General features: G+C 44.1%; 5 protein-coding genes and 2 long non-coding RNA genes across 7 annotated transcripts in view; 3 read left to right on the top strand and 4 right to left on the bottom strand.

The window, feature by feature from the left end:
- Nvy (CBFA2/RUNX1 partner transcriptional co-repressor nervy) overlaps positions 1-3,129 on the bottom strand; it is a 39,822-nt gene extending 36,693 nt beyond the window's left edge. The window contains exon 1 of the mRNA XM_070671252.1: positions 2,998-3,129. The gene's annotated coding sequence lies outside the window, so the exon portion shown is untranslated. The remainder of the gene's footprint in view (positions 1-2,997) is intronic.
- LOC139111136 (kxDL motif-containing protein CG10681) lies at positions 1,560-4,163 on the bottom strand. Its single transcript, XM_070671257.1, has 3 exons — positions 3,529-4,163; positions 3,236-3,435; positions 1,560-3,129 (listed from the first exon to the last, which is right to left on the bottom strand). The coding sequence occupies exons 1-3, from the start codon at positions 3,675-3,677 to the stop codon at positions 2,954-2,956; spliced, it is 525 nt and encodes a 174-aa protein (XP_070527358.1). The 5' UTR covers positions 3,678-4,163; the 3' UTR covers positions 1,560-2,953.
- Positions 4,164-4,245: 82 nt separating this feature from the next.
- Vih (ubiquitin conjugating enzyme vih) lies at positions 4,246-5,798 on the top strand. The gene is made up of 4 exons (XM_070671256.1): positions 4,246-4,488; positions 4,781-4,895; positions 5,053-5,257; positions 5,340-5,798. Exons 1-4 carry the CDS (start codon positions 4,385-4,387, stop codon positions 5,477-5,479), a joined length of 564 nt encoding a protein of 187 aa, XP_070527357.1. The 5' UTR covers positions 4,246-4,384; the 3' UTR covers positions 5,480-5,798.
- Positions 5,799-6,076: 278 nt separating this feature from the next.
- Positions 6,077-8,148, top strand: LOC139111134 (valacyclovir hydrolase). The gene is made up of 5 exons (XM_070671255.1): positions 6,077-6,546; positions 6,664-6,754; positions 7,157-7,477; positions 7,574-7,829; positions 7,932-8,148. The coding sequence occupies exons 1-5, from the start codon at positions 6,445-6,447 to the stop codon at positions 8,032-8,034; spliced, it is 873 nt and encodes a 290-aa protein (XP_070527356.1). The 5' UTR covers positions 6,077-6,444; the 3' UTR covers positions 8,035-8,148.
- Positions 8,149-11,274: 3,126 nt separating this feature from the next.
- LOC139110946 (uncharacterized) lies at positions 11,275-13,776 on the bottom strand. Its single transcript, XR_011547125.1, has 3 exons — positions 13,687-13,776; positions 13,232-13,413; positions 11,275-13,153 (listed from the first exon to the last, which is right to left on the bottom strand). It is a non-coding gene; the product is annotated as an uncharacterized lncRNA (long non-coding RNA).
- A 53-nt stretch (positions 13,777-13,829) lies between these two features.
- On the bottom strand, positions 13,830-15,395 carry LOC139110947 (uncharacterized). The gene is made up of 3 exons (XR_011547126.1): positions 14,823-15,395; positions 14,362-14,484; positions 13,830-13,951 (listed from the first exon to the last, which is right to left on the bottom strand). It is a non-coding gene; the product is annotated as an uncharacterized lncRNA (long non-coding RNA).
- Positions 15,396-15,627: 232 nt separating this feature from the next.
- LOC139110913 (tubulin beta-1 chain) lies at positions 15,628-23,572 on the top strand. Its single transcript, XM_070670876.1, has 2 exons — positions 15,628-15,850; positions 21,772-23,572. Exons 1-2 carry the CDS (start codon positions 15,794-15,796, stop codon positions 23,056-23,058), a joined length of 1,344 nt encoding a protein of 447 aa, XP_070526977.1. The 5' UTR covers positions 15,628-15,793; the 3' UTR covers positions 23,059-23,572.
- Positions 23,573-24,952: the final 1,380 nt, after the last annotated feature.

The following is a 24,952-nucleotide window of genomic DNA, read 5'->3' as shown; positions in this document are numbered from 1 at the left end:
CCGGCGCGCGCGAAGAGAGAGCATCGCACTCGCGCGAGCGTGTACACGCACACGTGCGACGCACACGTCCGCACGCGGTGCGGGCCCATCGATGGCAGAAAACAGAGCTTAGAAATCGATCGCCCGACAATATTTCACGGCGGACGATAACAAACCGCAAAAGAAAAATTAACATTCGCGACCGGCCGCGCGATTTCCCGGCAGCAGCTTGCAGCGGATCCCGTTAATCCGTAAATAATTACAGCCGCCGGTTACAGCGCGATTACGCAGGGGAATCTGGAAAGCCGGAGGTCGCGGAGCAAATATCTGAAATCCGCGGAAAGACTAGCAAATAAACTTTGAATTGAGGAAAGAGAAAAAAAAAAAAAAGGAGAGAGACGGAAACGAAGGATTTCGTTTTTACAAAATTATTTGTACAATTCTGTTCTCAGTCCTCTTGTTCGTATTTCGGTAAGATGTTGGCAATTAAATTCGCATCGTCCTTTTCGGTCTCGCGGTATATTGTCTTTTTTTTTTTAGGGGGGAGAAGGGGGGTTTGACGTCGATAAGCGAAAGGGAAGGCGGCGGTTCACGACGCCGCCTCGCATTCCAAAGTGCCGCGAGGACATCGACGTCGCCTCACTACGTACCCTCGTTGCGCCGAACACGTGCGGCGGACACTTGAAATGTCTTTCTTCCTGAATTAACGCGGCGAAAGAAGTCACGTGAATCTTTCCCAGACGTGAGCCGCGCCGGCTAAGTATAGCGAGCCCGGAGGCGCGGATGCAGCCGTGAAGAGCGCCCGCATTAATCTCGGCGCCACCTTTGCCGGCCGGAGGAAGAGACATATTTCACGACGTCGACGGCCGCGTCCTCCCTAATGAAACGCCCCAGGTGGCGGCGATCCTCCCGATCCCGAATTAAAGATTCCCGAGTGTCCGCAAGTGCACTGATCCATTTCTTTTTCCCTCCGCCCTGTCACCAGAAACAGTCGCACGAAATTGACCAACACCGCTTCTACCATGTACAAAGAATTTATTTATCCTCAACATTCACAGTGTTCACAAACTCGCAGCTCGCACAGCGAGATATCGAAGATAGGCTGCTGTGCACGGGCGATCCCCGACGGCCCTTATCGCCTGACCGATTGATCCGGCCGATCGATTAGCCCACGGCGCTCTCGAGCAACCCTCGAGACGGCCGAGGACAATTATTACGACGAGCGTTTCTCGGTCTCCCTCCCCACATACTCTCATTACTGCCCCGGCTTACGTTCAGCCGGTGTCGGACGTGCAGGACGACGTGTCGGCGTTACTCTGATCGTTGTTGCTCTCCGTCGACGAGCTGTCGTTACTCTTTATTCGCCGTTTGCGCAGCTTCGCAAACTGAAACTCCTCGACCGGCACTGTACACCAACAATGGAAGTTATATTATTAATTCTCTAGCTAATTATCGCCGTTTTTGTTTTTTTTTTTAAGTTCTTTATGTTTTTACTTTACTGTGGCCTTTTAATCCACCTCGCAGAAAGGACAAGGATAGCTTGATCGAAGGATGAGTCAAACCGCAGGAAAACGAGAACGAACAAAGAACACTCGTATATTTCTCTCTCTCTCTCTTTCTCTCTCAGTCGCTCTCTTTCTTTCGCTCTTTCTCTCTTTTCTTTCTCTATTCCTCTCGACTGACCGAAACGCTTAACATTACAGTGAAATGTGCGCATGTAACAGATCTACTTGAGCACCTTGAGAACGACTCTAGCTCGCAGAGTGCAGAATTGACGTGCTCTGTGCGTACGTTCTAAGAGACATAAACGCTAGAAACGACTTTTTAGACTGTCGATGTAGCAACGCGTATCACACCCCTAAGGCTTACACGTCCTCGCAGGCACGTTACCGAACTTCAACTCAAGAGTCGCGAGGATATATTTCTCTTTCAAAAAGGGTTTCGACCAAAACTATAAATCGTAGACATACCTATCGGAGTAGCGTGAAATAGACGACTCTGTGTGCGACGAGGTAGACGATCTTTATTTACAATAATCCACTACGTAACATGAATAAGCTTCCTTGCCGAACGCCGGGTGAAGCGATAAATCGTACATCGAAAGCGTCCGTTGTTCCACGATATGTACACACCTACTCGGCGAGTCGAGGTGAAAGTTACGTAATAAAGAGAGAACATTCAAGACACTCAAAAGAGTAAACTTCCGTACTCAACGTCTTCTGATATCTACGCGGCGTGTCGGAAAATCAAGCGCGACACGTCGCTACTTACTCGAGATAGAAAAGGTATCAGCACAATATGTTAGTTATTAATCTCCTCCCTAAACTAAACTAAGCTAAGCTAGTAAGGAAATTTACTTTGTACCATCTCCGTATTGCGAGCTTATACTTGTCAGCGATGCGATTCAGTTTTACACATGCGAGTGCTAACGAAAATATGCGCAAACAGTCGGAAAATGTCGGTTTCGCGACTGGTACTCCTTACAGCGGATTTGTACTAGTAGCCCATTCTCGACGGGAGGGGGGAGGGGCGTAGAGCGTCAGGTAGGGCGCAATTTCAAGAAACGATCAACACGTCGCTTCCCTTTAACATCGATTTCTAGTAGAAATACTCTCTTTCTCTCTCTCCCTTTCTAAAATAGTCTCTTATGCATTCACATATAGCTAATGTAGTTCACATATACAACTTGCAACAATAAAATCATTTGAATATCTCGAAACAATTGGTTCAGACTAAATAGGTCACTCTGGTCTCTCGCAACAAAGCGCGGACGTACTCTCGTACCGCAATTCGTCTCCGCCGGTGTAGAAATATAAAGCCCGCATCGGACTGGAGATTATGATTGAGATTAAATTCAATCTTGATCTCAATCTCTAGTCTGATAGAAGCCTAGCGCGCGTTACCTGAATTAATCGGCCGTTCGTTCCACACGTTCATTCTCAAATTGTTTTACACTTGAACCGTCGCCGGCAGCTCATTCCTTAGCGGTATGACTATTTTTAATGGAGGTTTCATTACCGTCTGAATCGGGATCTTGATCGGCGTGAGCCGGCCCAGACGGCAGTGGCACGACTTCCGGCTCGAGGGGTTTCACTGGGCAATCGACGTCCTCCACAATAACCTCCTCCGCCAAGCTGCTTCTCACTGCTTCTGCATATTCGAAATAAATAATGTTACTAATAGATAATAATTAATTATATTATATATTCTCATTTCTTATTTTTTTTTTTTTTTATTTTATCACATAATTAATTACCATTGAACGCCTGCGGGTACTGCTGACTCAACTTGTTCTTTATCAGGCGGATTCTCTTAAAGATATAATCTAGGTCCCTCTTCATCTCGACTAGAAGAGCCGTGTGCTTCTTGAACTCCGTGCCGGCGGTTTTCAGCCTGTTCACCGACAGCTGGTTGCAGTTAGTCAGCATCTCGTTGGTTTTCTCAAACCTTTGTAACCTAAAAACGCGCAAGATAAAGAGTAAACGATATAAATGACGAACCGAAAGAAAGCTACCAAGTACCAGTATCTTTTCAAGGTCGAGGACTTACATCTGTTTCTGAGCGCGTATCATCGACTCGACATCCTGCTGATCGACGATGCCGGCCAGGCCCTGCACGAACACCTCCGGCGCCGTGTAATTTCTGAAACACTCGAAGCTGCCGGTGTCCGACTCCGGTGTGCTCTGCGCCGCTGCCATATTTTCGCACCACCTCGGGATCGGGCCGCAAATCAGCAATCATTCTCGATCGAGGCCATCGCCAACAGCTCCCTTCGTCCGCCGAGAAACGCACCCTGAGCGCTACGTGTCGCGGGAGTCCGGACCGCAACTGTCCGTTCGTGCCGACTCACGGCGCGTCACCTTGGTCATCACGTCGATGGGAGGTAAGACGTTTTACTCTCGATCGATATACCCCGTACTAAAACCCCAGGTTCGACCCCTCGACGACCACTTCAGTACCCTCTCACCTTCTCGTGTCTCGGACGACGACTTGGGCTCCCGGACCGAATGCTGGCCACGGCGAGGGTATCGATCGCACCGCTCGGCCACTGGCAATTTCCCGGAACGCGGTCGTCAAGTCGATCCGCGCGATCTCGCGACGGTTGGCCCGCGAGAATCCTGAAGCTAGGCTCGAACGCCTCGAACGAAGACTCGCGAGAGCGACGCAAGTCCGCGCGGCGCGCCGCCACCCGACGAAACAACAGCTGTTTTGTCGCCCGATGTTTTCAGACCTGACAGTAGAACGCGTGGCAGCATTCAAATTTCCGCTGTGCTGTTGTGGCCGTCAATCGGAGCTGGAATCAGCGCGAGAGAGAGAGAGACGGAAAGAGAGAGGGGACCCTCGCTTCGAAGACGATACTTCTTGCCCGATCGACTCACGCCAAGGAACACCCGGTGCCACCAGGATGGCACAGAACGTCAACCCGTTCAGCTCGATGCAGAACACGCCGACCAAGGCCGCCGAGGAGAAGCAGAGCCTGCCGAAGGACAATCATGCAGTTAGCAAACGGTACGAGTGATTCCAAGGCCGTTCAGGCGTCGATCGCGAATCGTACGACCTGGCCGTGCCATTCGCGACCCGTTCCCAACCTCTCTGGTTTCCCTATCCAAGAATTCGCGACGCGATCGACGTCACCTCGGGTCACATAACCTAGCGAGTTGTTTCGGACTCAACGCGTTCCGTCAACAATTCTTGACGAGACTCTAGTTTGCGATATTCTACAACGTTTCCGTCGTTGATATTTTTAATTTATCTCATAGGGAATCGACCTGCGTTTATTTCTTTCGTGTTGAATGTTCAGGTTGCAAAAGGAACTCATGGTACTGATGATGAGCACTGAGCAAGGAGTATCTGCTTTCCCAGAAGGAGAAAACTTGTTCAAATGGATCGGGACTATCACAGGACCAAGAGATACGGTAGGGTTGCCTGACACAGGTTTCCTTGGACTATTCTGTTTTTTTTTTTTTTTTTTTTTTTTTGTTGAGAAATATTGTTATCGATAAAAAGTTTGATCATGTTAATATTTTCAATATAAGAAGTTGACGAAGATTCTATATTTCCTTTATGTTGTAGGTATACGACGGTCTCACCTTTAAGCTGACCTTAGAATTTCCACACAGCTATCCGTATAGCGCTCCAATAGTACGTTTTGCCACACCTTGCTTTCACCCGAACGTAGATAACGGTGGGAACATCTGTCTAGATATATTGAAAGACAAATGGAGCGCATTGTACGACGTTCGTACAATTTTACTCTCTATACAATCTCTTCTTGGTGGTAAGTAACAAGTCGAATAACCGCACGACAAATCGGCCTTCGGTGCAAGACACTAATTCGCAAATTGCATTTTATTATACAGAGCCTAACAACGAGAGCCCACTAAATCATGAAGCGGCAGAGCTTTGGAACAATCAGACAAGATACAAAAAGTATCTCATGGAAGAATATCACAGAGCGCTCGATCGAACGCAGAGCAATCGCAATCAACAGGATTCATGATAAGCCATGACCTCATTTCGAATCATTTAACATTATTTTTTATCAGTGATAGGATTATAATTAAGTGTATGATTAATCAGAACTATCTGCATTTCTCTCAACAACGCATTTGAGTGATATCAAGTTTGAACTAGATCTCTTTATTTTTTTTTTTTTATATTTTTTTCCTTTTGAAATGACAATGATAAAAATCTAAAAATCATATACAAATATATATATATATATGCTACATTGCATTTAGCTTGTAAATTCTTGCTGCCGCAAGACTTTTGTAGTAACTTTTGTAAGAACAATTATAAATTTATGTAATCACCGAAAACCGCACTACATTTATTTATTTATCACACAATAGTCTGTGCGTTGGTTTTTTCAATCATTATCGCCATCGACTGTATATTATATCTACATTTGATATTTGTTTGCATTTTTACTATTACTGTATAGTTCTAAAATAAATATTTTAATGATCACACGGCTGTTAAAAATCTAATTTCCAACTTTCTTCGAAGCATGGCTTATCATTTCTGTAATACACGTTCGCTTCGATCGATATTAATTTCAATTCTGCGCCCAAGTGCATCGCTTTCGTTTCACAAGCAGTCGCGCCATATGGAATTAAACAAACAAAGCGCAAACGAGTTTTATTTTTAAAAACCGATAAATATGAGATAGAAGAAGATAAATGGGGAAAAATTATTTATTTACGATGATTGACGACTTTTTTAACGACGAGAAACAAATATTAAGAAATAAAAAAAAGGCGAAGGCTCCTTCGCCTTATCAACAGCGCGTTATCGCATCACCGTTATTATCGCGGCACAGAAATTTAAATTTAAACTACACGCATGCTGTAACGACGATACTAATGCTATACTGATGCGCGCTGCTTGCGGACCCTGCAGCACACCATTCACTGTTCATCAGCCGATCACAAGCTGCCAAAGTGCACACTTGGCACGTGCAAGATGTACGTACGCTTCGCGAGTGCGTTATGCAGAATCGTGAAATCCGGATCCGTGCGAAGCCGGCAGCTGTCGACTGCATCGAGTAAAACTCGTGAGATGGAGGTACGTAGAGAGACGCGAGCGTAAAGCGAAAAGCGACCGCTACTTGCCTTTTACTCGGTCGATCCTGCCACGAACCATTGTTACTCTTGGTAAAAGGAATGTATTTTTCCCTAACAGGAACGGAAGGTCAAAGTGGACGACGCGGAAATCAATTACGCCAGAGTCGGGAGAGGCGATCACCCGGTCTTGCTGTTACCTGGTGCCCTAGGTAAAAAACAAATTGTGCAACAATCTGTATTTTTTTTTTGTATGTATTAAAACAGTGATAATTCGCATGTTCACGTAATCAGTACTTGCCGCCATCTACCGGGGCTGCTAGCACGAATATGGTGTTTGAACTGTTTGATGAAGAGCGAGATAACGTTGTTTTCTTCAACGTTGGATCGTTTAAAAAAATATATCGAATTTTTATAACAATTTTTTTACGATAACTTCTATTTAATTATCGCGGCTTAATCGCTCTCTTTCTCTCTCTCCATTGCCGTTAGCGTTCTCTGCTATTTTGCTAATCATAATATTTGCTTTGTAACGAACATCCGAATGATATTTGTATACAAAGTCCGAAATTAAACTTGTGAAGAAAAAAAGACTGTAAACGAAATGGTTTCAGGGACGATATGGACCGATTTCAAGCCGCAAATGGAGAACCTGAACGCGGACAAGCTGACCATAGTCGCGTGGGATCCACCCGGTTACGGAAAGTCGCGGCCGCCCGACAGAACTTTCCCGGACGACTTCTTCCAGCGCGATGCCACGTACGCTCGCAATTTAATGAAGACCCTCGGCTACACGAACTTTTCCCTGATCGGCTGGAGCGACGGCGGCATTACCTCGCTTTTACTCGCAGCTATGTATCCCGACAACGTCCGTAAAATGGTCGTCTTTGGGGCAAATTCGTACATACATCCGGACGAGACGAAAATATATGAAAGTATGACTCTCCTGAAACGATATTATTGCTATTGAGAATACGTTAAGCATTTGATCTGCTTGTGCAACAATTAATCGAACATGTTTTACTGTCTAGGTATCAGGGACATCGACAAGTGGTCGGAAAGAATGAAAGCGTCTATGATTCAAGTTTACGGCAGAGATTACTTTCAAAAGACATGGTCGGATTGGGTGGACGGCGTAGTGAGATTGTACGAGAAGCAAAACGGCAATTTGTGCAAGGAGTCTTTATCGAAGATAAAGTGTCCGACTTTAATCATCCACGGAGCTAAAGACGCGATGGTCCTCCCGGAACATCCAACGTATCTGAAGCAACATATCGCCAACTCAAAGTTCGTGCCTTTATAGATTTTTTAAAAAAGAAATTCAAAGTAGTTTGGAAAATCTTTTTTTGCCAATATCTACACCTTTTCTTTTTTTCTGTTTTTTTACAGACTGCACATCTTCGAAAAAGGCGCACACAATCTTCACTTGAGATACCCTGAGGAATTTAACAACCTAGTTATGGATTTTCTTGACAATCAATCGAAAATGTGATAACTTGATAACACGCAATGATTTATCATTTTATGTGATGACACGTAATGGTATTTTACTCTGTATCGCGCATTATTTTATACAATTTTTTAATAAAATAAAATTATTTTTGTACTCCCGTGCAGTTATACTTTATCTTTAGATTTGATAATTTGTTATAACATCTCTGATGAATTATACATCGTCGAAAAAATAAAAAAAAAAAGAAATTTAAAGCTCCTGTTGCCAATTACTTAATTAAGTAAATTAAATAATCTATCGGTCGATCAAAAACAAGTTAAAATATATCTGAGATCCCAAGCTCACGATTACTAATACACAGCATTCGAAATATTGAAATCCCACTTCTAGATAATGATATACCGTGGTAAATGATCCAGTTATTGCGCAATATCGCAGGCAAGGCTGTTATTCTTCTTGTTATGCATACCACGTAAAATTACATACACGTTAACTGCGTAAAATTATTTAATACGTGTGATTTAATCTTTGAATCGTATGCTCGCGAGGCGCAAAGTGCACCGGTGTTTGAAGTGATGCATTCACATTTAATTTCAGCTGGATATATCGATGACATCAACCGCGAGGAAATATATCTCGACAGTCACACGTTACGTTTAAGGAGTACTGAATCGACATTTTAATTACCATAATTATTTAATACCTCACGTTATTTCCTTAATGTTTTTTTTTTTATGTATTTTTTATTGCACCGAATTTATTCAAGAAATACATATTTTTAATGACTGAAATAATTTATCACCCGAGTTCTTTTGTATGTCAAATATTATATCGCATTTTCACCTACGAATCTTTTGCTGCTCGCAGCATTCGAGATATGTGCTGAGAAATCCTTCGCTATAGAAAGCGGTGTGCCACTTATTATAATACAAGTGCTTTTATGCCGAAAGAGAGCCAAGCACGGGGCGTTCTTTCGTTCGATTTATTAAATGCGGCCGGTGTATCGAACAGGAATTGACCAAACAGCACGCGACCCCGAATAACGTTCTAGAGATCTCATAACTTAGCATAAATCGACAGCACAGACCGAAAGCAGTAATTGAAAGCATAAATTGTTTAACCCGCCGAGTCATTTTAATCAACGGGAACGTTCCCTGGAAATATCAACGAAACATCCGACTAAACTGTAAGATCGTCATCTCGCGAATCTAATCAATCTGCTCCGACTTGATGAAAAAGAAAATGACGATAATGAAACTGCGCGCTAACAGTGACCTACCTCTACTTCAGATTTTCCTCATAGATATCTAATCGACGGAACAACAAATGGATTTTGTATTATTGACAGTTGTAATCTACCAAACGCGACGCGAAGATTATGCCGCGGTCTTCGGGAACGCTGAAGTCACGTTCACCGGCGTGATAAAAGTACACGGGGAAGACGGTACGTGCAAAATCGCAGAGACATGTTCAGCCGATGTAACGGAGGCGCGGCATAGGCCGGGCAATCGAAAGAGGGCAACAAAAAAAAAAAAAAAAAAAAATAAAAAGCATGCAAACTGCATGCGGGTGTAGCCAAATACGGCCGAGAGATCTCTTGCTCTTCGAGCAAAAGCTTCCGTTATTTTTCTCCTCTCGTCGTCGCGAAGAGAGCATCATTCGTGCTCGTAAGAAACAAGTCAAACCAAAATGTAACTTGCAACAAACAGCTCGTGATAGACAATTAATATTTCACGCGGTAAGCGGCACGTTCGAGCGCTGTATTTATAATTTTAATGCGATTGTAAAATTAATTTTTAATGCTCGACGATATCGGACGTCCCGAATCGTTCTGAATTTGGTACGCGGATGATGCATTCCACCGACGACGTGGCAGTATACAAAAGCGACTAACGAGATCTCCTTGTACGGCCCACGCGCTTCGTTTTAGGCGAATGCTCCCGGCTCTCGATCCTTTCTTCATTAAGTGGGGTGCTTTTATTGCCTTTAAATGGCATCAAAGTGGTTTTGCGACGCGTTACGCAATGACGCGTTAGCGATCGAATAGCGATTGTCATAACGTACACTTAATGTCGGCGTTAAGTCCGCATACGAAGGCGATAAATGACAGCGGGAAGTAACAGAGGGACGTTATTTAAGAAACTAACTTTGACTTAATCACAATTATCTGATAAAATAGTGGACTCCGTTCAATTCAAAGATTTTTAAGTCACCGCTTATTTATATCGATTGCTCAATTCGCGACGTGAAATTGATTTATTTTCAGACCTTTTAATTTTTTCTCTCCGCATGTAACTGTCTTTGCCACTTTATCGTTTTCTAGAAATTTGTATCGATACAAAATCTCGCTAATGAATCATCAGTCTTAAAACATGAGATGTAATCTCATGTCGTATAATCTTATGAATCAATTGTCGCGCAACTCTTATCGGCTCCGTTCTCCTTCGTCTCGACCTATACATGTTGGCGACCTCCGCGATGGAAAACGAAGCCATTTACGGCAAACATGTGGACGTTGTCCGTTTGTTTTCGGACTCCCGTGTCGTCCGATCCAACGAGAAAGTGGCCGTATGTCAAAATCTTGGCCTGGATATCAACGGCGTCTCCAGAAAAATACGGAATAATTCCGTTTTATTGCATAAACAATTAATCTGCTTTGTGATGCTCTCGCGATATTTATTGTGTTCCATATGTCGGTAGTGCTGTATTATCCATTTTTTTACCTGTTCAACGATCGATGAGAAGTACATGAAGAACCAACACATTATTATTCTATTAACTAAACTGAAAAAAATTGTAGACACCCTGCAAACATATGCTTTGCATGATAAATCACAATTAAAATGATCAATACCTGCGAATGCTTAATTATACATGTTCCTTTAAAAATAAATCTATCAATAATAATATTTTAATATAACGTATACATTGTATCTATTGTATTTTGCGTTTTTCTGGAGACGCCGTTCATATCCAGGCCAAGATTTTGTCACACGGTCACTTTCTCGTAGGATCGAACGACACGGGAGTCCGAAAACAAACGGACAACGTCCACGTGCTTGCCGTAAATGGCTTCGTTTTCCATCGCTGAGGTCGCCAGCATGTATAGGTCGCGACGAAGGAGAACGGAGCCGCTAGAGCTGCTCGACATTTGATTCAAAGTGTACATCTTTTGCCTTAAGATTAACGATTCATTAGCAAAGTTTTGTATCGATACAAATTTCGAGGAAATTTAATAGAACGAGATTAATCGGCGAGGAACGCCAGGCTACGATATTTAAGTACGACCGAATGCAGGATTATTTGTAGATTTTAACCGCTTCGATATCATCCGCAAAAGTGGAAACTGCACGCGATTCACCCTCGGAACGTATATATAGACGACAATCGATCGTTTTGGCGATGACTCAACGCCGCTTCTAACTCAGGGGGTAGTTTCCTGCAACAGTTCCCTCACCGGTTTATCGCGAGGTGCGTTCCTCGCTCGCGGAAATTCCGAGGTACCTGTGTCGGGCTAGGCACCCGCCACCCATCAAGGTCGATAACCATGACTCACGTTCACCCCCGCACTGTGACATGCGTACGAAACGTCATGTCCGTCTGTTGCCAGGTGCAAATTCGGCATTCGCGACACTCAAGCGTAATCAACTATATAGGGTTGACATTAAAAGGCTGGGGGGTGTACGCGCCGGATAAAAAAAATTCAGAAGCCTCGACCATAATTCTATGATATTTCTAGCCACGAGTATTCATTAAGACACCTCCCGCCGATGCTCGAATCTGGTTTTAAAGAGGACGTGATGTCACCCGGCGTTTACGTTTCGCGGACTCGCTGCTTAATAGCAAAGCCAACGAAGGACAATACACGCGAGATATTAAGCCGAGCGTATCCACATGAATTGTTCTTCGGTCGGATATTGCGCAATCTCTCGTGGTAAGATTGACGAAAGGCTTTTCGACTTACGTCAAACCTCTGACGCGCCGCAGTAAATCTTTTCGCCTCGCCTAAACTATAAAAATAACAAACGAATAGATTTTATAAAACAAACACTTGTGCAAGCAATGTGTAATATTAATTTTTTAATTAAAACTTGAAAAATACAATCTATCAAAAGTATGATGTCCTAACAAGTCTATAAAAAATATTCGACAATTTTTCGCGGTAAAACTGTCAATCAATAATCGATTAGGATCGAAAAAATTTCTGCGGAAGCGTCGAGGATGATCGGGCGTAATTGTACGTGTCAAATTACGATCGAGACGAAGGGAAAAAAGGCTAACGGATGATCTTGGCACGCGCGGACAAGGAAATCGTACCGGCCACATAATTACGATAAAAACTGCCAGATACGCCCGTGATCGATGCCGACGAAACCGCGTTATCGCGAGGCCACGTTGTCGCACGCGTGCGCGGGTCGAACGATTATGCGTGCGCGACCTTTTTTTTCTTCATTTTCTTTTCTCCGAGATGACGACGGCGCCCGAGGTTGATCCATACAAGGCAACGAGCGAGGCAGGACCGGCTACACCCCGTTGTCGTCGTCGCCGTCGCCGATCACGCCTTTACAGAGACAATTTTATATTGATACATACTATGATGTCACAGTAATTGTGAACCATCACCGAGTTATAAAATAAATTTTTTGCACTAGTACTTAATCTAGTAGATGGCCCGCAACTACTGTGACATCACAGTAACTCAGTATAAAATTTTCTCCGTGCATGTATTAAGTCGAATGACGATACGAATTAACTCGACGAGCTATGTTACGCGAACGGAAGCCTCGGTAGCTCGGGATGAACAGCGTAATAGTGTACACACATAATACGCTGCTTGTTCATTAATTAAGCCTGCCAGGTCGCTGCGGGTGTGTACATACACACCCATGAGTCACTTATCGACTTTCTCCTGCGTTCGGTAGCCAGGACGAGTCTAAGGCGACTACTAGGTAAGGGTGGAGCGGGTCAGAACTAATCACTTACCGTACTGTGCTACTTTACAGGTGTTCCAATCCATCCTAAGGGTGGAAGGCTGTTCGATCTTGTTTCCCAAATGGCTTGTTTCTGCTTGCATTAAAGCCACGCGATAGTCCGCCAATCCTATTAGCGTTTCCTCCGTCCTAGACTCACGTGAACACTTGGTGTTGTAAATTTAAAGCTAAAAAAAAAAAAAAGATTAATTAGAAAAAGGAAAAAAAACAACAATTTTTATACGCAGTTCTTACTACTGCCATACTTGTGTAATTTCTATCCACGGCGTGCATGTTTTAGCAGGATAATTAGAAAGACGTCGTGTGCAGGTCAGTTGACTCATCGCTTTTAATGAATGAACCATTACCGTCCGTCCAAACGTGAGTAGACCTCACGTGTAGGAGTTACATCAGCGTGCCAAAATTTTTTTACCACGCCCAAGCTGTCCTGTAAATTATCAATAATGTAAACTACAAATGCTACAATAAATCAAAATGAAAAGACTGTAAATATATATTTAAAAAATAATATTTTAAACTCAAATAATAATTCAGCTGGACAAAATTATTCTAAACGTTTAACTATAACATTTCGTTTTCAATATTATACTTTACTCGTATTTATCTGATATAATGTGGGTCACGAAGTACAGGACCGTACAGAAACAATAGCTTTTTCCCGCAGTTTGTGAACGAATATATACATACTCAAGCTACGTACTGGCATACGGATGTAAATGCTCGTCCCGCATAAAACTTCTTAACAGGATTCGTATTTCACGCGTTTTTGCAGAGGCGTTACATATGGCGCGTCGCCACATCTCATGGAGAAGCAAGACGGAAGGCCGTCGTTAAAGCAACGTAACGTCGCACGGATATGTAACTGTGTACGAATACGGTACTGCCTGCTTCGCGAAGAACCAGCATCTCGCGAAGATTCCTCGACAAACGCTTTTAACTGTAAACTTCTTGCGCCATCGATACAGCTGAAAAAGAAATATGAAGTATGAGCATAACGTTATTTTCTCAATAAGATAACAATGAAATAATTACAGATGATATACATGCGTTCATTTAAAAATTATTTTAAGAACTTTAAATAAAACCAGAATACTATTAATTAAAAAAAAAATATTTTTTTCATATAATAAAATTTAATTTTCTAATCATGTAACTAGAAATATTTTTTGGGTATCCACGGGCATTAGAGTAAACATTCAAGTGTATCAGGAATAGATTCTTGCAAGATGTTCGTTCGCTGCAAGTTTTTTTTGGCAAAACGCCAGAAGTGAAAGAAAATCTATTAACAGGACGTGCTAATGAACTGAATGCGAAAATCGAGCAAAATCTCCCAGTCTCCTTCAATCGCTTAATTAAATCATATAATTTTTTTTACTTGAATCTTGAGTAGGCCGCGGTCAAGCTCGATACGTCGAGTTACTCTGCTCGATGCAGCTGGCGTCCGCTCGCTGAATTAATTAAGCCACGGCTCCAATTAATCGAATTAGCGCCTAAAGTCCTAAAAAAAAATTTTAGATTAGACTCAAGTTTAACGAATCATAGTACAGTTTAGTAAACCAGATATTAGTTGTCTCTACTTCATGTAATTGAATTCCAATTCGATCTCAATCTTAATCTCTAATTCGATGATAAACGCCTAGCGAGCGTTACTTGTCTCGCGAAAAGATTGCCGTTGACGACAATTACGTGTCGCAATTCGCATCTGCAATTGTGATTCTGTGGCACAGCTTGGCGTTACCGGCCACGCCTGCGAATCGATAAGCGGTGGCTGCATCTCCCGCGAGATGCACGCTCGAGATGCTAGGAGAAACGGAAATGTACAATACATACGCGTACCCTGAGAAAGCATTTCTCCCGCGCGCCTCTTCATCAACCGATCGAACGTATGTACCCTACTCCTTTACAATGCTCCTTTACAATAGGGACGATAGGCCTTTTCGCGGGCAAACCTAGCCTCACCCGTGTCTGCCAGACTGTCGCTGGGCCGGGTGCCCTTTCATTTCACGGCATCACGGGGTCATCGCCAAGGGACGGTTAATTTTTGAAATCAACGGTTGAAGTCTAATATTAAATTAATATCATATTCCACGTACGTGAATCGCGTCGTGATACTAAAAACTTCGCAGCCTGGGATACAGTAGATCGTTTAATCGCATTTGGTAGTAAAAACTAAGCCGAATTGTTGTAAATTTTGTGAATAGAGAGGTGAATTTCCTCCCTCCTCCTCCCCTCCCTCCAATTTTTTTCGTGAAAGTAATCGAATCGGAAATAAATTTGCAATTGTTTCGTATTTTTACCATATCGAAGGATCGCTCGCGGTACGGGATTCCGATGTCCCGGACGGCCGGTAGGATAATAATGCTACGCTGTGATTTTCTCTGTAAAAAATTCGGAGAAATCCGAGTATCTCCTTTCAACGAAGAGTGGACCGTGGACCGCCTGCGTCGCCGACGCCGTACGATGTGAGATGAGACGACTGCGACAACGAGTTAGCAACTCAACGGTTGGCAGCGCTGCGCTCGCGTCGCCGCGTTCGCCAATCGTCGCGGCGCGACCGCGGCGCCTCCACCAATCGTATGCCCTCCGTTTCCTTTCCCCGCGATTCCCCTCGGGCGCTCCAGTGCAGGCTTGAAAATCTGTAACGGACACCGCAACCGTCGCATACTCGTCTCTGGGCTCTCGCGACGCGCTAGTCTGTTCTCGAGTTCCGATCAGCGATCGCCGTTTAGTCGCCGCCCTCGCATCACGATATAATTCCGAGGGTCTCAATCCCGTGAGGTTACAAAGCCAAACTCCGCACGAGCAACATGAGGGAAATCGTCCACATCCAGGCCGGCCAGTGCGGCAACCAAATTGGAGCGAAGGTAGGAAAGTTGCCTACGCCTCGTTGAAAGAGATCGCGATCGGTGGCGAGATCTCGCGCGCGGCTCGCGTTGTCCTTTGTTCGCGACCGGGTGCTCCTCGTCGACGTGGACGCTCGTCCACCGGGTATTCCGTCTCGCGCCGCGGTACCTCGTTCGAGTGCTCTCGCATCACCTAGACACGGCACCGGGCCGTCGACGACGAGGCGTCGGGTAGTCGATGGAGGGCGTCGTTCTCGACCTCGTTCGCCATGTTTCCTCGCGCCGCTCGATACCCGCCGTGCGAAGCCGAGAACTCGCGCGGCGTAACGGGGACGTTCGCGCTGGCGTTTTCCCGGTGACCTACCCGACGGGCACGCTGGCGAGCCCGCGGAAACGACGGGCCTCGCCCGGTCGAAGACCTGTCATGGCGACAGAACCTCGCCGGCCGGCCGGCGCTGCTTAACGGTTTTTTTTTTCCCCTCTCCCCTCGCTTCTTTTTTTTTTCTCTCCCTAGTCTCTTCCTCTGCGTGTTCCCGTGTGAACATGTTACGTCGGCCATCTTCTCCCGTCGCCTCTATACCATGTAGATTTCGCGGCACGCCGTCGGCCGACCGACCGCGAAACGAAGACGAGCGGACGGATTCCTTCGCGAACGTCTTTAGAATTTATCTGATTTATCTGTCCTGGTCGTGGAATGACGTTGGGTGTGGCATATCTCTCTGCGACGAAAGAGAGAGAGAGAGAGAGAGAGATGATGGGAGGGAGAGAGAGGGCGAGGGCAAAGAGAGATCGTCACTCACGCGACGGTCGACGGCATCGACCAACTGCGCGCGCATCTCTTTCTCTTTTTTCATTCTCCTGACGTTCTCTTCTTTTCCATCCCGTAACAATCCCGGCCGTGTGCAAATGCCGCTTCGGTCTACCTGACGTTTGTTCGCGCAATATGCGGAAGATAGAAAGAGAGATATATTCGCGTGCAGTAAAAAAAAGAAATATGGAACGCTTTAGCCACGCCAGTCGGTCGCAAATGAAATGCACTTGTTTTTGTCGTTCTTTTTTTTTTTTCCCTTTAGGGTCGTCTTCCCTCTCGTTCCTCTCCCGCGCTCTGTTCAGACCGATGTGAATTAAAGACGCGTTCACACCGACGCTGGTACTAATCCCGACTAAATAATAATATTAAATATTACTAATTTTCGCGTTCTCGCGGTTTACAAATTTATTGAACCTTCCAGAGCTCAAGTTTATTCTTTCGACAAAGCGGTTCCGAAACGCGACGCGGACGGGAACAGTCGCGCGCGTTTTCACGATCGTTCCGTGTGGACGTTCCTTGAGGCAGCTGGAATTCCGCCGCGTCCGTTAGGCCGCGCGGCGTGGCGTCGCAATCGTTTTAACGGCCAAGCCAGCGTCCATTCGCCGGACGCATCGCGGGTGCGTTTTGAAATTCTCGCATCGTTAACGGTCGACAGACGACGCCGCGTTATCGCCAGCGGACACGCTCGGACGCTTGCAGCCTCGGCTGCTAATCGTAGGAACCGGCGTCTCGGTTTTTCGCATGCGGACACACCGCACCGCTCCCTTTATTTTTATTATTTTTAATTTTTTTTTTTTCCGCCACGCGCATTTCTGTTTAACTTATCAATCTCTGCGTTTTTTATTAACTTTTTCGTTAATTTATTCGAGAACCTTTTCACAGAAACTTTATTTATGATTTTTGGCGGATTTATTGTTTTATTTTATTTATTAATTTTTTTTTTTCTTTTAATGAGTTGTCTTGGAAGAACAAATTTTTTTTACGCTTAAATTTTTAACGCGAGAATTACGTAAGACGACGCAATCGCGTTTATTGGTCGTTGTTACCAATTGTTAATCTTATCTGAATAATCGGCTGTATAGATTTGCATGAAAGCGAGTAAAGATCGAAGCAAAAACTGATCGAGACGTTCGCCGTCACGCTTCCGTAATTTTTAAGGCTGCTGCACCAAGTCAATGCCCCGTTTCTCGAACTGTCTATCTTATTCGATTCGACGTCATGGTAGCGTTAATATCAAAGGCTATTTTTCTTTACCTTCCTCCCTCCCTCTCTCTTTTTTTTTAACAGTCTTCTAGTAAACGAGAACGTATCGATTAAGCAGAAAATTTTTTACCTAAGCACTGGGCGCTGCCGCGTTCAACTTTCCAGCACTTCGTTAAATTGCAAGTTATCTAGAATCTCTGATAAAATTTATTGATATCCGAGCTATCGCAAAAGATTCGCAAATCAATATGAAAGAAATCGGTTCAAAAGTCTCTTTTATTTTTTGCAAAACAAATACCTTTAAACTTTAGAATTTCTTCCTAAAATAAAAAAATAAAAAAAATCCTCGCGCCAATAATTAAATTCATCTATATTACATAAATCTAATAAACAAAAATTAATTCAAGACTTCGTTCAATATTCTTTTCCCAACGCGTACCGAAGGAAATGGGAAATTTTTTTTATTGAAAAATGCAAACGTACCGAGAAAGAACCTAACTCCCCTTCCTCTCCAAAATGCGATTAAAGAAAATCGATGGCGAATTGCAGGTAAAAATTGGCGTAGAGCGGCAGAGGTATACCTTTCAGCCGACCACATTGAGTCCCTTGGCGTTCGCTTGCCTGGGTATATGAATGTGTCTGTTCAGCGACGCCTTCCAGTCCAAGGACACCGAGTCTCGGCGTAGCGCGGCAACGTGCTCCCAAATAAAGGAGGCCCCGCGATATCCTCTCGCCATTTTCCCTCGCATCACCCCGGCCCCGCTTCGAATCGTTTCTCTCGCGTTGCCGACGAGTCGGCGGCCCTCTCTATTCCTCTCTGGATATAGCCAGCTGTATCGATCGCGTCGAGTCGCAGGCTGGGTTTCGCCTACTGCCGCCGACTCGATGACGATTGCCATTTTACTATTTCCAGTATATATTTTTTTTTTTTTTTATTTTCTCCCCTTTATCCAGCTTCGAAATAGATTTCACCGCGAGATAGGCGTAATTGACGGCTATTAATAATATGTCCCGTCGTCTGTTGACGCTATCTACAAACGACAATCTAGCTATTAATAACTTTATTAGAAATTAAATGCGGCTTGAAGCTATCTTGGAAATATGTAATTTTATTTTCCAATATTTTAAAAGAAGATATTTACTCGCTATCAAGATGAATTTATAACCGAGACTTCTCGCGATTATCTGTTCTCATTTACAGGATTCTATGACGTTTATATTAACTTTAATTTACAAGAAAAATCCGTTCTCGGTTTGCACTTAAATAGAACGCGGGATCAGTAATTATAGTTATTATTTTTTTTTTTCCCATATGATTCACTTTACATAGATTACACGAAACAAGATCTCTTGTAGTTTATTACTTTTGTTTACCTCGTGATTTTTTACTTATTCCACGCAGCTGTAATACATTTCATTTTGCTCGATCGATCGCTGCCCGTAAAATAATTTTGCAACAAAGAAGAAAAAATACTGGTCCTTAATATTTCTCGTTAATTATTAGCTAGATTGTGTTATCTCGTTTCAAGGCGTTTATCGGCAGTTTGCGGTACGACAACTCGAATGATACTTGGACTTTTAATACTCGACGTGCACCGTAACGTTTCCTCCGGCTTCACTCGCCGGGATCGGTATTTCTGCGCAGTCTAGGTAGACCAGCCCTTGGGCGAATTGACCCTCTTACATCTCTCATCTGTCATAAGCGGCGATCTATTAAAGTCTTGTGCGGGAACCCTCGTGAACCAATTGCATCGCGTATCCGCTCGCTCGGTTACGCAATCCGTAAGCGCAGCGCCGGGCTGCATTTAGAATAACGGTGCGACCTTTCGCACTCCTTCCGGTCTAGCGGACGACAGACGGGTTCGTCCGTCCGTCAGCTGTCGACTCGGGGAGATGCCGAAGACTTAAGAGAGGAGAAAGAAGTCCCGGCCGCGAGGAACCGACTTTCGGGAAAAACGAAGGGAAAGATTCGTAAACGTAAATGGACAAACCGTGTCGCCGTTGATCGCCCGTTCATGTTAATCGCACAGTCGTTTTACAATCATCTCTATATATAGCGGTGACATTGGTGACTCATATCTGACTGTAACATATACATTGCAATCAGGCCGGACAACTTGCGTGAAGGAAAAGGAGGTGGACAGGCTTGCGTGGGGGGAGGGCAAGATAGGGTTGGGTGATCTTAGCTTTCGAACGACGATGATCATATATGGTCACTGGTTAATTCACCCATCGTTCCCATGTGGGACGTATGTACCGAACGATAGGCGGACGGTTCTTTTTTTATTTTATTTTATTCTTGCGACGACTTACTTTCACGCAGGCTGGTATATTAAACTTGGAAATTATTTAGCTCCTTAAAAGAAAAAAAGAAAAAAAAAAAAAAAGGGAAACTCTGACCGAATTCGTGGAGACTGTATTTAATTTTAAATTCAATCGGATATAAAGCGAGAACAAATTAAAGTCGTCTTTTTTTAAAACGTGGCAATAGTAAAATGTACCTTTAATTAGACTTTTGGGTTGTAATGATGGATAGTTATCAAGTGCGATTAGCATGAGCTAAAGATTACGATTGAGATAATTTGCGAATTTATAATTAGAGGTGAACGAATCTGAGGCATACTTCCGAAATGTCTTGATTGCGTAACGTGTCTAGAGAAACCAGTAATTTTGCCAAGTGACGTGTAATTTAGTATTTTACCGCGCTCGGACGTAATCGGACTCTTCGCGATAAAGACGGTTTAACTATCAAGGCGGTATAATTGCATTAGTCTAGCCGCTCTATTTGCGCGCCTTTGTGCTCCAACAATAAGACGCGCGTGTCTCTTGCACGTCGATTTCCAGAAATATACCGCGGGGTCTTTGAACCACGTTTCCCCCGAGATGAAATGGAGATGCACGATGGACCGCGCACGCGGCGCGCCGACGGTTTCGTAATTAACTTGTCCTTTTGTTTGCAAATTAGGAGTTGCATCAGACACGCGCGGTCGTACTTTGAATTGCTAATCAAGAAGGAGAAAGGATCTCAAAAACACTCTTTTCCTTTTGTGCGTTTAAGCCGATAAGAAAATTGTTTTGTCGGTGTTAATTAATAATTTACGCGCGTTAAAACGTTTCCGAAAACTCGCGCTTTTCACGATTGCTCGTAGTTGCCTTGCACGAGCATTTAATTTGAAAATTATACTCTCCGTAGCGACGTTAAATTGAAAGACATTTACCGAGTGATTGACATTTCAGTCTGAAGTACCGATTACGATTAAACGCGATAAAACGAGCGCTTCCGGAAGATTATACAGCGATGGTCCATGGCTTCGAGTATCATCGTATCTCGTTGCATCGCGATCCGCTTCGTCGAACCGACCAACCGGCCGTTCCGAGACGAGAACGTGACCGAGCTTACGGGACTAATTAATCGCGATTATCGCTCAGGCGATTCGGTTACAACGTCGAGGCGAGTTTGATTTGAAAGATGCAAAAGCGAAAAAAAAAAAAAGAGAGAGAAACGTAATTCGATACACGGGACTCGGGATATTACGATTAATTACACGCGAGGTACACGGTGCGCGCGAGGTCGTTGAACGGCAGCTTCGTTCGCGCTCGATACAATGGAAGGCTGGAAAACGGATGCGAGGATAATTGCAGGGAGAAAGCGAGCTGATGCGCGAGACTTCCTTCCTACGTGTACACGCGCGCGGATGATGCGTGGTTCAGAATGCGTATCTAAGTTTTGTGCCAACGCCGATTCGTTACGGCACAGATAAGGTTTGCTAGACGAAGGAGTACGTCGGAAATATGCACTCCTGTTTACTCTATCGAAAAATTGCGCGATAAATTTTTCATTGATCATGAAAGACGATATATATTATAATATAAAAATATTACTTTTTCTAGTGGCAAAATTTTCTAACGAAATTTTTGTATATTTCAGTTTTGGGAGATCATCAGCGACGAACATGGCATTGATCCGACTGGTACTTACCATGGTGACTCCGATCTTCAGCTGGAAAGAATCAACGTCTATTACAATGAGGCGTCCGGTGGAAAATATGTGCCGCGTGCCATCCTGGTTGATTTGGAACCTGGCACGATGGACTCTGTACGCTCGGGACCGTTTGGCCAGATCTTCCGACCGGATAATTTCGTATTCGGTCAAAGCGGCGCTGGAAATAACTGGGCCAAGGGCCATTACACCGAGGGCGCCGAATTGGTCGACTCTGTCCTCGATGTCGTGAGAAAAGAGGCCGAAAGCTGCGACTGCTTGCAGGGATTCCAGCTTACGCATTCCTTGGGCGGTGGTACTGGCTCCGGTATGGGCACCTTGCTCATCTCAAAGATTCGCGAGGAATATCCCGACAGAATCATGAACACGTATTCCGTCGTGCCGTCGCCGAAGGTCTCCGACACAGTCGTCGAGCCGTATAACGCAACTCTATCCGTGCACCAGCTCGTTGAAAACACCGACGAGACTTACTGTATCGACAACGAGGCACTCTACGATATCTGTTTCCGCACGCTGAAATTGTCAACGCCAACGTATGGTGATCTAAATCATCTCGTCTCTCTTACGATGTCCGGTGTCACTACCTGTTTGAGGTTCCCTGGCCAGTTGAACGCCGATCTTAGAAAACTTGCCGTAAACATGGTACCCTTCCCTCGTCTTCATTTCTTCATGCCTGGCTTTGCTCCTCTCACATCTCGCGGCAGCCAACAATACAGAGCGCTTTCCGTACCGGAGCTCACTCAACAGATGTTCGACGCGAAGAACATGATGGCTGCGTGTGACCCCAGGCACGGCAGGTACCTTACAGTTGCTGCCATTTTCCGCGGTAGAATGTCGATGAAGGAGGTCGACGAACAAATGTTGAACATTCAGAACAAGAACAGCTCATACTTCGTCGAATGGATACCGAACAACGTGAAGACCGCCGTGTGCGATATCCCACCACGCGGTCTGAAGATGTCTGCCACGTTCATTGGCAACTCCACCGCCATTCAGGAACTGTTCAAGCGCATTTCCGAACAGTTCACTGCTATGTTCAGGAGAAAGGCTTTCCTCCATTGGTACACCGGCGAAGGTATGGACGAGATGGAATTCACCGAGGCCGAGTCCAACATGAATGACCTGGTGTCCGAGTACCAGCAGTACCAGGAAGCCACCGCTGATGAGGATGCGGAGTTCGACGAGGAGCAGGAAGCCGAGGTTGACGAAAACTAAGAAAACCCCTCGCGACGAAAGCGAAATTTTCTCACCCTCCCCTTACTTTCTCTTTCTCGATCGAGCGATAACGCAATACTTCACCTATGCTTCTTAACTCGTTATCTCTCTTTTGTATCTTCTTTTTTTTTTATGGACTTTGTTTCGAATTTTTGCAAAGTGCGCGCGCTTTTCTTTATCAGCATCGTACTCAGTGCGATAATGCGAGGAATAATTTTCTTATTTTTGAATACGTCTTTCTACTAAATTCGTTATTTTGGTTATCAATTTTTGCGCGCCCCTATCATCATCCACTGTACAACCGCTGAGTGCGGTCGCTGCATACTTGAATAAATTATTATCATATAAATCTGTGGTCACTCGCACTATCCCCTGATTATTACACAGACCTTTAGACTAGTGCTATTGAGTTTTGTATTTTCGGAGACTTCATATATATTTATATTTGTCTGTTGTCATACGCAGTTTTATATACCATGATAAAATAGATGTGAATAAATATTCATGAAATATACGACGAGAGTATTGATTAGACATTCAGTTATTTTAAAACGAATTTAAAGTTGTCTGTAAAAGAAAAAAAAGAAAAGAAAAGTAATTTGAATATATGTACGACCAGTAACTGCATGGAATGATTTGATACTTGGATCAATAGAAATAAGTCGATTAAACTTAATATTACATTTTTTTTAATTGTATATTTTCGTATTAAACATTGTAATGTGCGGCATTTCTTTTTTTCTTTTATTTTTCTCATTTTTGATAAGTCACTAATGTAAGAAAGTATATCAATTTCATACATCAGCTTTTTACAAATTTCTGATAAATTACTAATTAACTCGTGATATCTATATTTACTTTGACAATTGATTAAGATTAATTTTTTAATATTTGTCACGAAAGATTAGAAATCATGTACGAACCACTATATGTATAATTAATTTAGACAGAATGTTTTCGATTTGATAATATGATATGCTACTCGTTAATGACTGTTTCCAAGACTGTGGTAAAAATCCTAATACTAAAACAGGCCAATAATATCTGTATTTTATACGTTCTACATAGACATCTATGATTTCGTCGAGCAACATAATTAAGAATCTCATTAGCTGCAAACGTAATTATCAGTCCTAGCAAAAATGGGAAGTATCGGCCCGCAATGCGTCTTACCAACAGAAGTTACAGGCCAATTTTGTAAACTCCAGGTACAACGTTTACAGACCACCCTACTTATTTACGTATGTTAATCCCGAGACCCGCTAATTTCGTTTACCGTCTTTCGTTTTAATAAGCACCCAAGGTGAACGGCGATAGCGTCCGCGGGGTATCCCAACGTTCCCAGCAGGATCTCAGCATCCGCGATGCGGTAACCGAGGAATGTCGAGCACATAGCTCCGGCTAGGAAGATAACGGATTAACGAGAGATACAGTTAAGCCGGTGGAATCAGCGCGTTTCGAGCCCGGGGATCGATACGCGCGTACCGTGGGCCAAACCCGCCGGGATTCCGCGGTAACGTACGCCGTCGCGCTTTCGGGAATGACGCTCGGGCGTGCGAGAAACTCGAGCCGGCTTTACGAGTTGGAAATAACCGCGACCGCGTTGCGACCCTGCGCTTCCGGTCGCGCCTCCTTCGCCCCTACCGAGACCATTACCTTATCCCGTTCCCCTAATTTCGCGCAATTGACCACCGCCTCCGTGGCCCGCGTGACACTCTCCCACGACCTTCGGTTCCCTTAAATTAACTCTGTCGTTTCACGATCGGTCCAGCTTCACGATTGACTCTCTCTCCGCGATTCCTCGCTCGCACTTCGTTGAGCAAAGAGAGAAAAGAGATTTAAATTAAATAATTAGTTTAGTAACGCGATATGTAATTGTATGTAAATTATTTTA

The sequence above is a fragment of the Cardiocondyla obscurior genome, linkage group LG22 (genome assembly GCF_019399895.1).
Source record: "Cardiocondyla obscurior isolate alpha-2009 linkage group LG22, Cobs3.1, whole genome shotgun sequence".
NCBI lineage: Eukaryota > Metazoa > Arthropoda > Insecta > Hymenoptera > Formicidae > Cardiocondyla > Cardiocondyla obscurior.
The sequence above is the reverse complement of the archived record's forward strand: the minus strand, read 5'-3'. Positions and strand labels throughout refer to the sequence as shown.

Excerpts from the sequence above, each read along its gene's own strand:
- LOC139110913 (XM_070670876.1), top strand. The coding sequence starts at position 15,794 with ATGAGGGAAATCGTCCACATCCAGGCCGGCCAGTGCGGCAACCAAATT. Across the intron at positions 15,851-21,771 it reads GCAACCAAATTGGAGCGAAG|TTTTGGGAGATCATCAGCGA; the intron begins GTAGGAAAGTTG and ends TGTATATTTCAG.
- LOC139111134 (XM_070671255.1), top strand. The coding sequence starts at position 6,445 with ATGTACGTACGCTTCGCGAGTGCGTTATGCAGAATCGTGAAATCCGGA. Across the intron at positions 6,755-7,156 it reads GCTGTTACCTGGTGCCCTAG|GGACGATATGGACCGATTTC; the intron begins GTAAAAAACAAA and ends AAATGGTTTCAG. Across the intron at positions 7,830-7,931 it reads CAACATATCGCCAACTCAAA|ACTGCACATCTTCGAAAAAG; the intron begins GTTCGTGCCTTT and ends GTTTTTTTACAG.
- Vih (XM_070671256.1), top strand. The coding sequence starts at position 4,385 with ATGGCACAGAACGTCAACCCGTTCAGCTCGATGCAGAACACGCCGACC. Across the intron at positions 4,489-4,780 it reads AATCATGCAGTTAGCAAACG|GTTGCAAAAGGAACTCATGG; the intron begins GTACGAGTGATT and ends TTGAATGTTCAG. Across the intron at positions 4,896-5,052 it reads TCACAGGACCAAGAGATACG|GTATACGACGGTCTCACCTT; the intron begins GTAGGGTTGCCT and ends TTTATGTTGTAG.
- LOC139111136 (XM_070671257.1), bottom strand. The coding sequence starts at position 3,677 with ATGGCAGCGGCGCAGAGCACACCGGAGTCGGACACCGGCAGCTTCGAG. Across the intron at positions 3,436-3,528 it reads ATACGCGCTCAGAAACAGAT|GTTACAAAGGTTTGAGAAAA; the intron begins GTAAGTCCTCGA and ends GCGCGTTTTTAG. Across the intron at positions 3,130-3,235 it reads GTACCCGCAGGCGTTCAATG|AAGCAGTGAGAAGCAGCTTG; the intron begins GTAATTAATTAT and ends TCGAATATGCAG.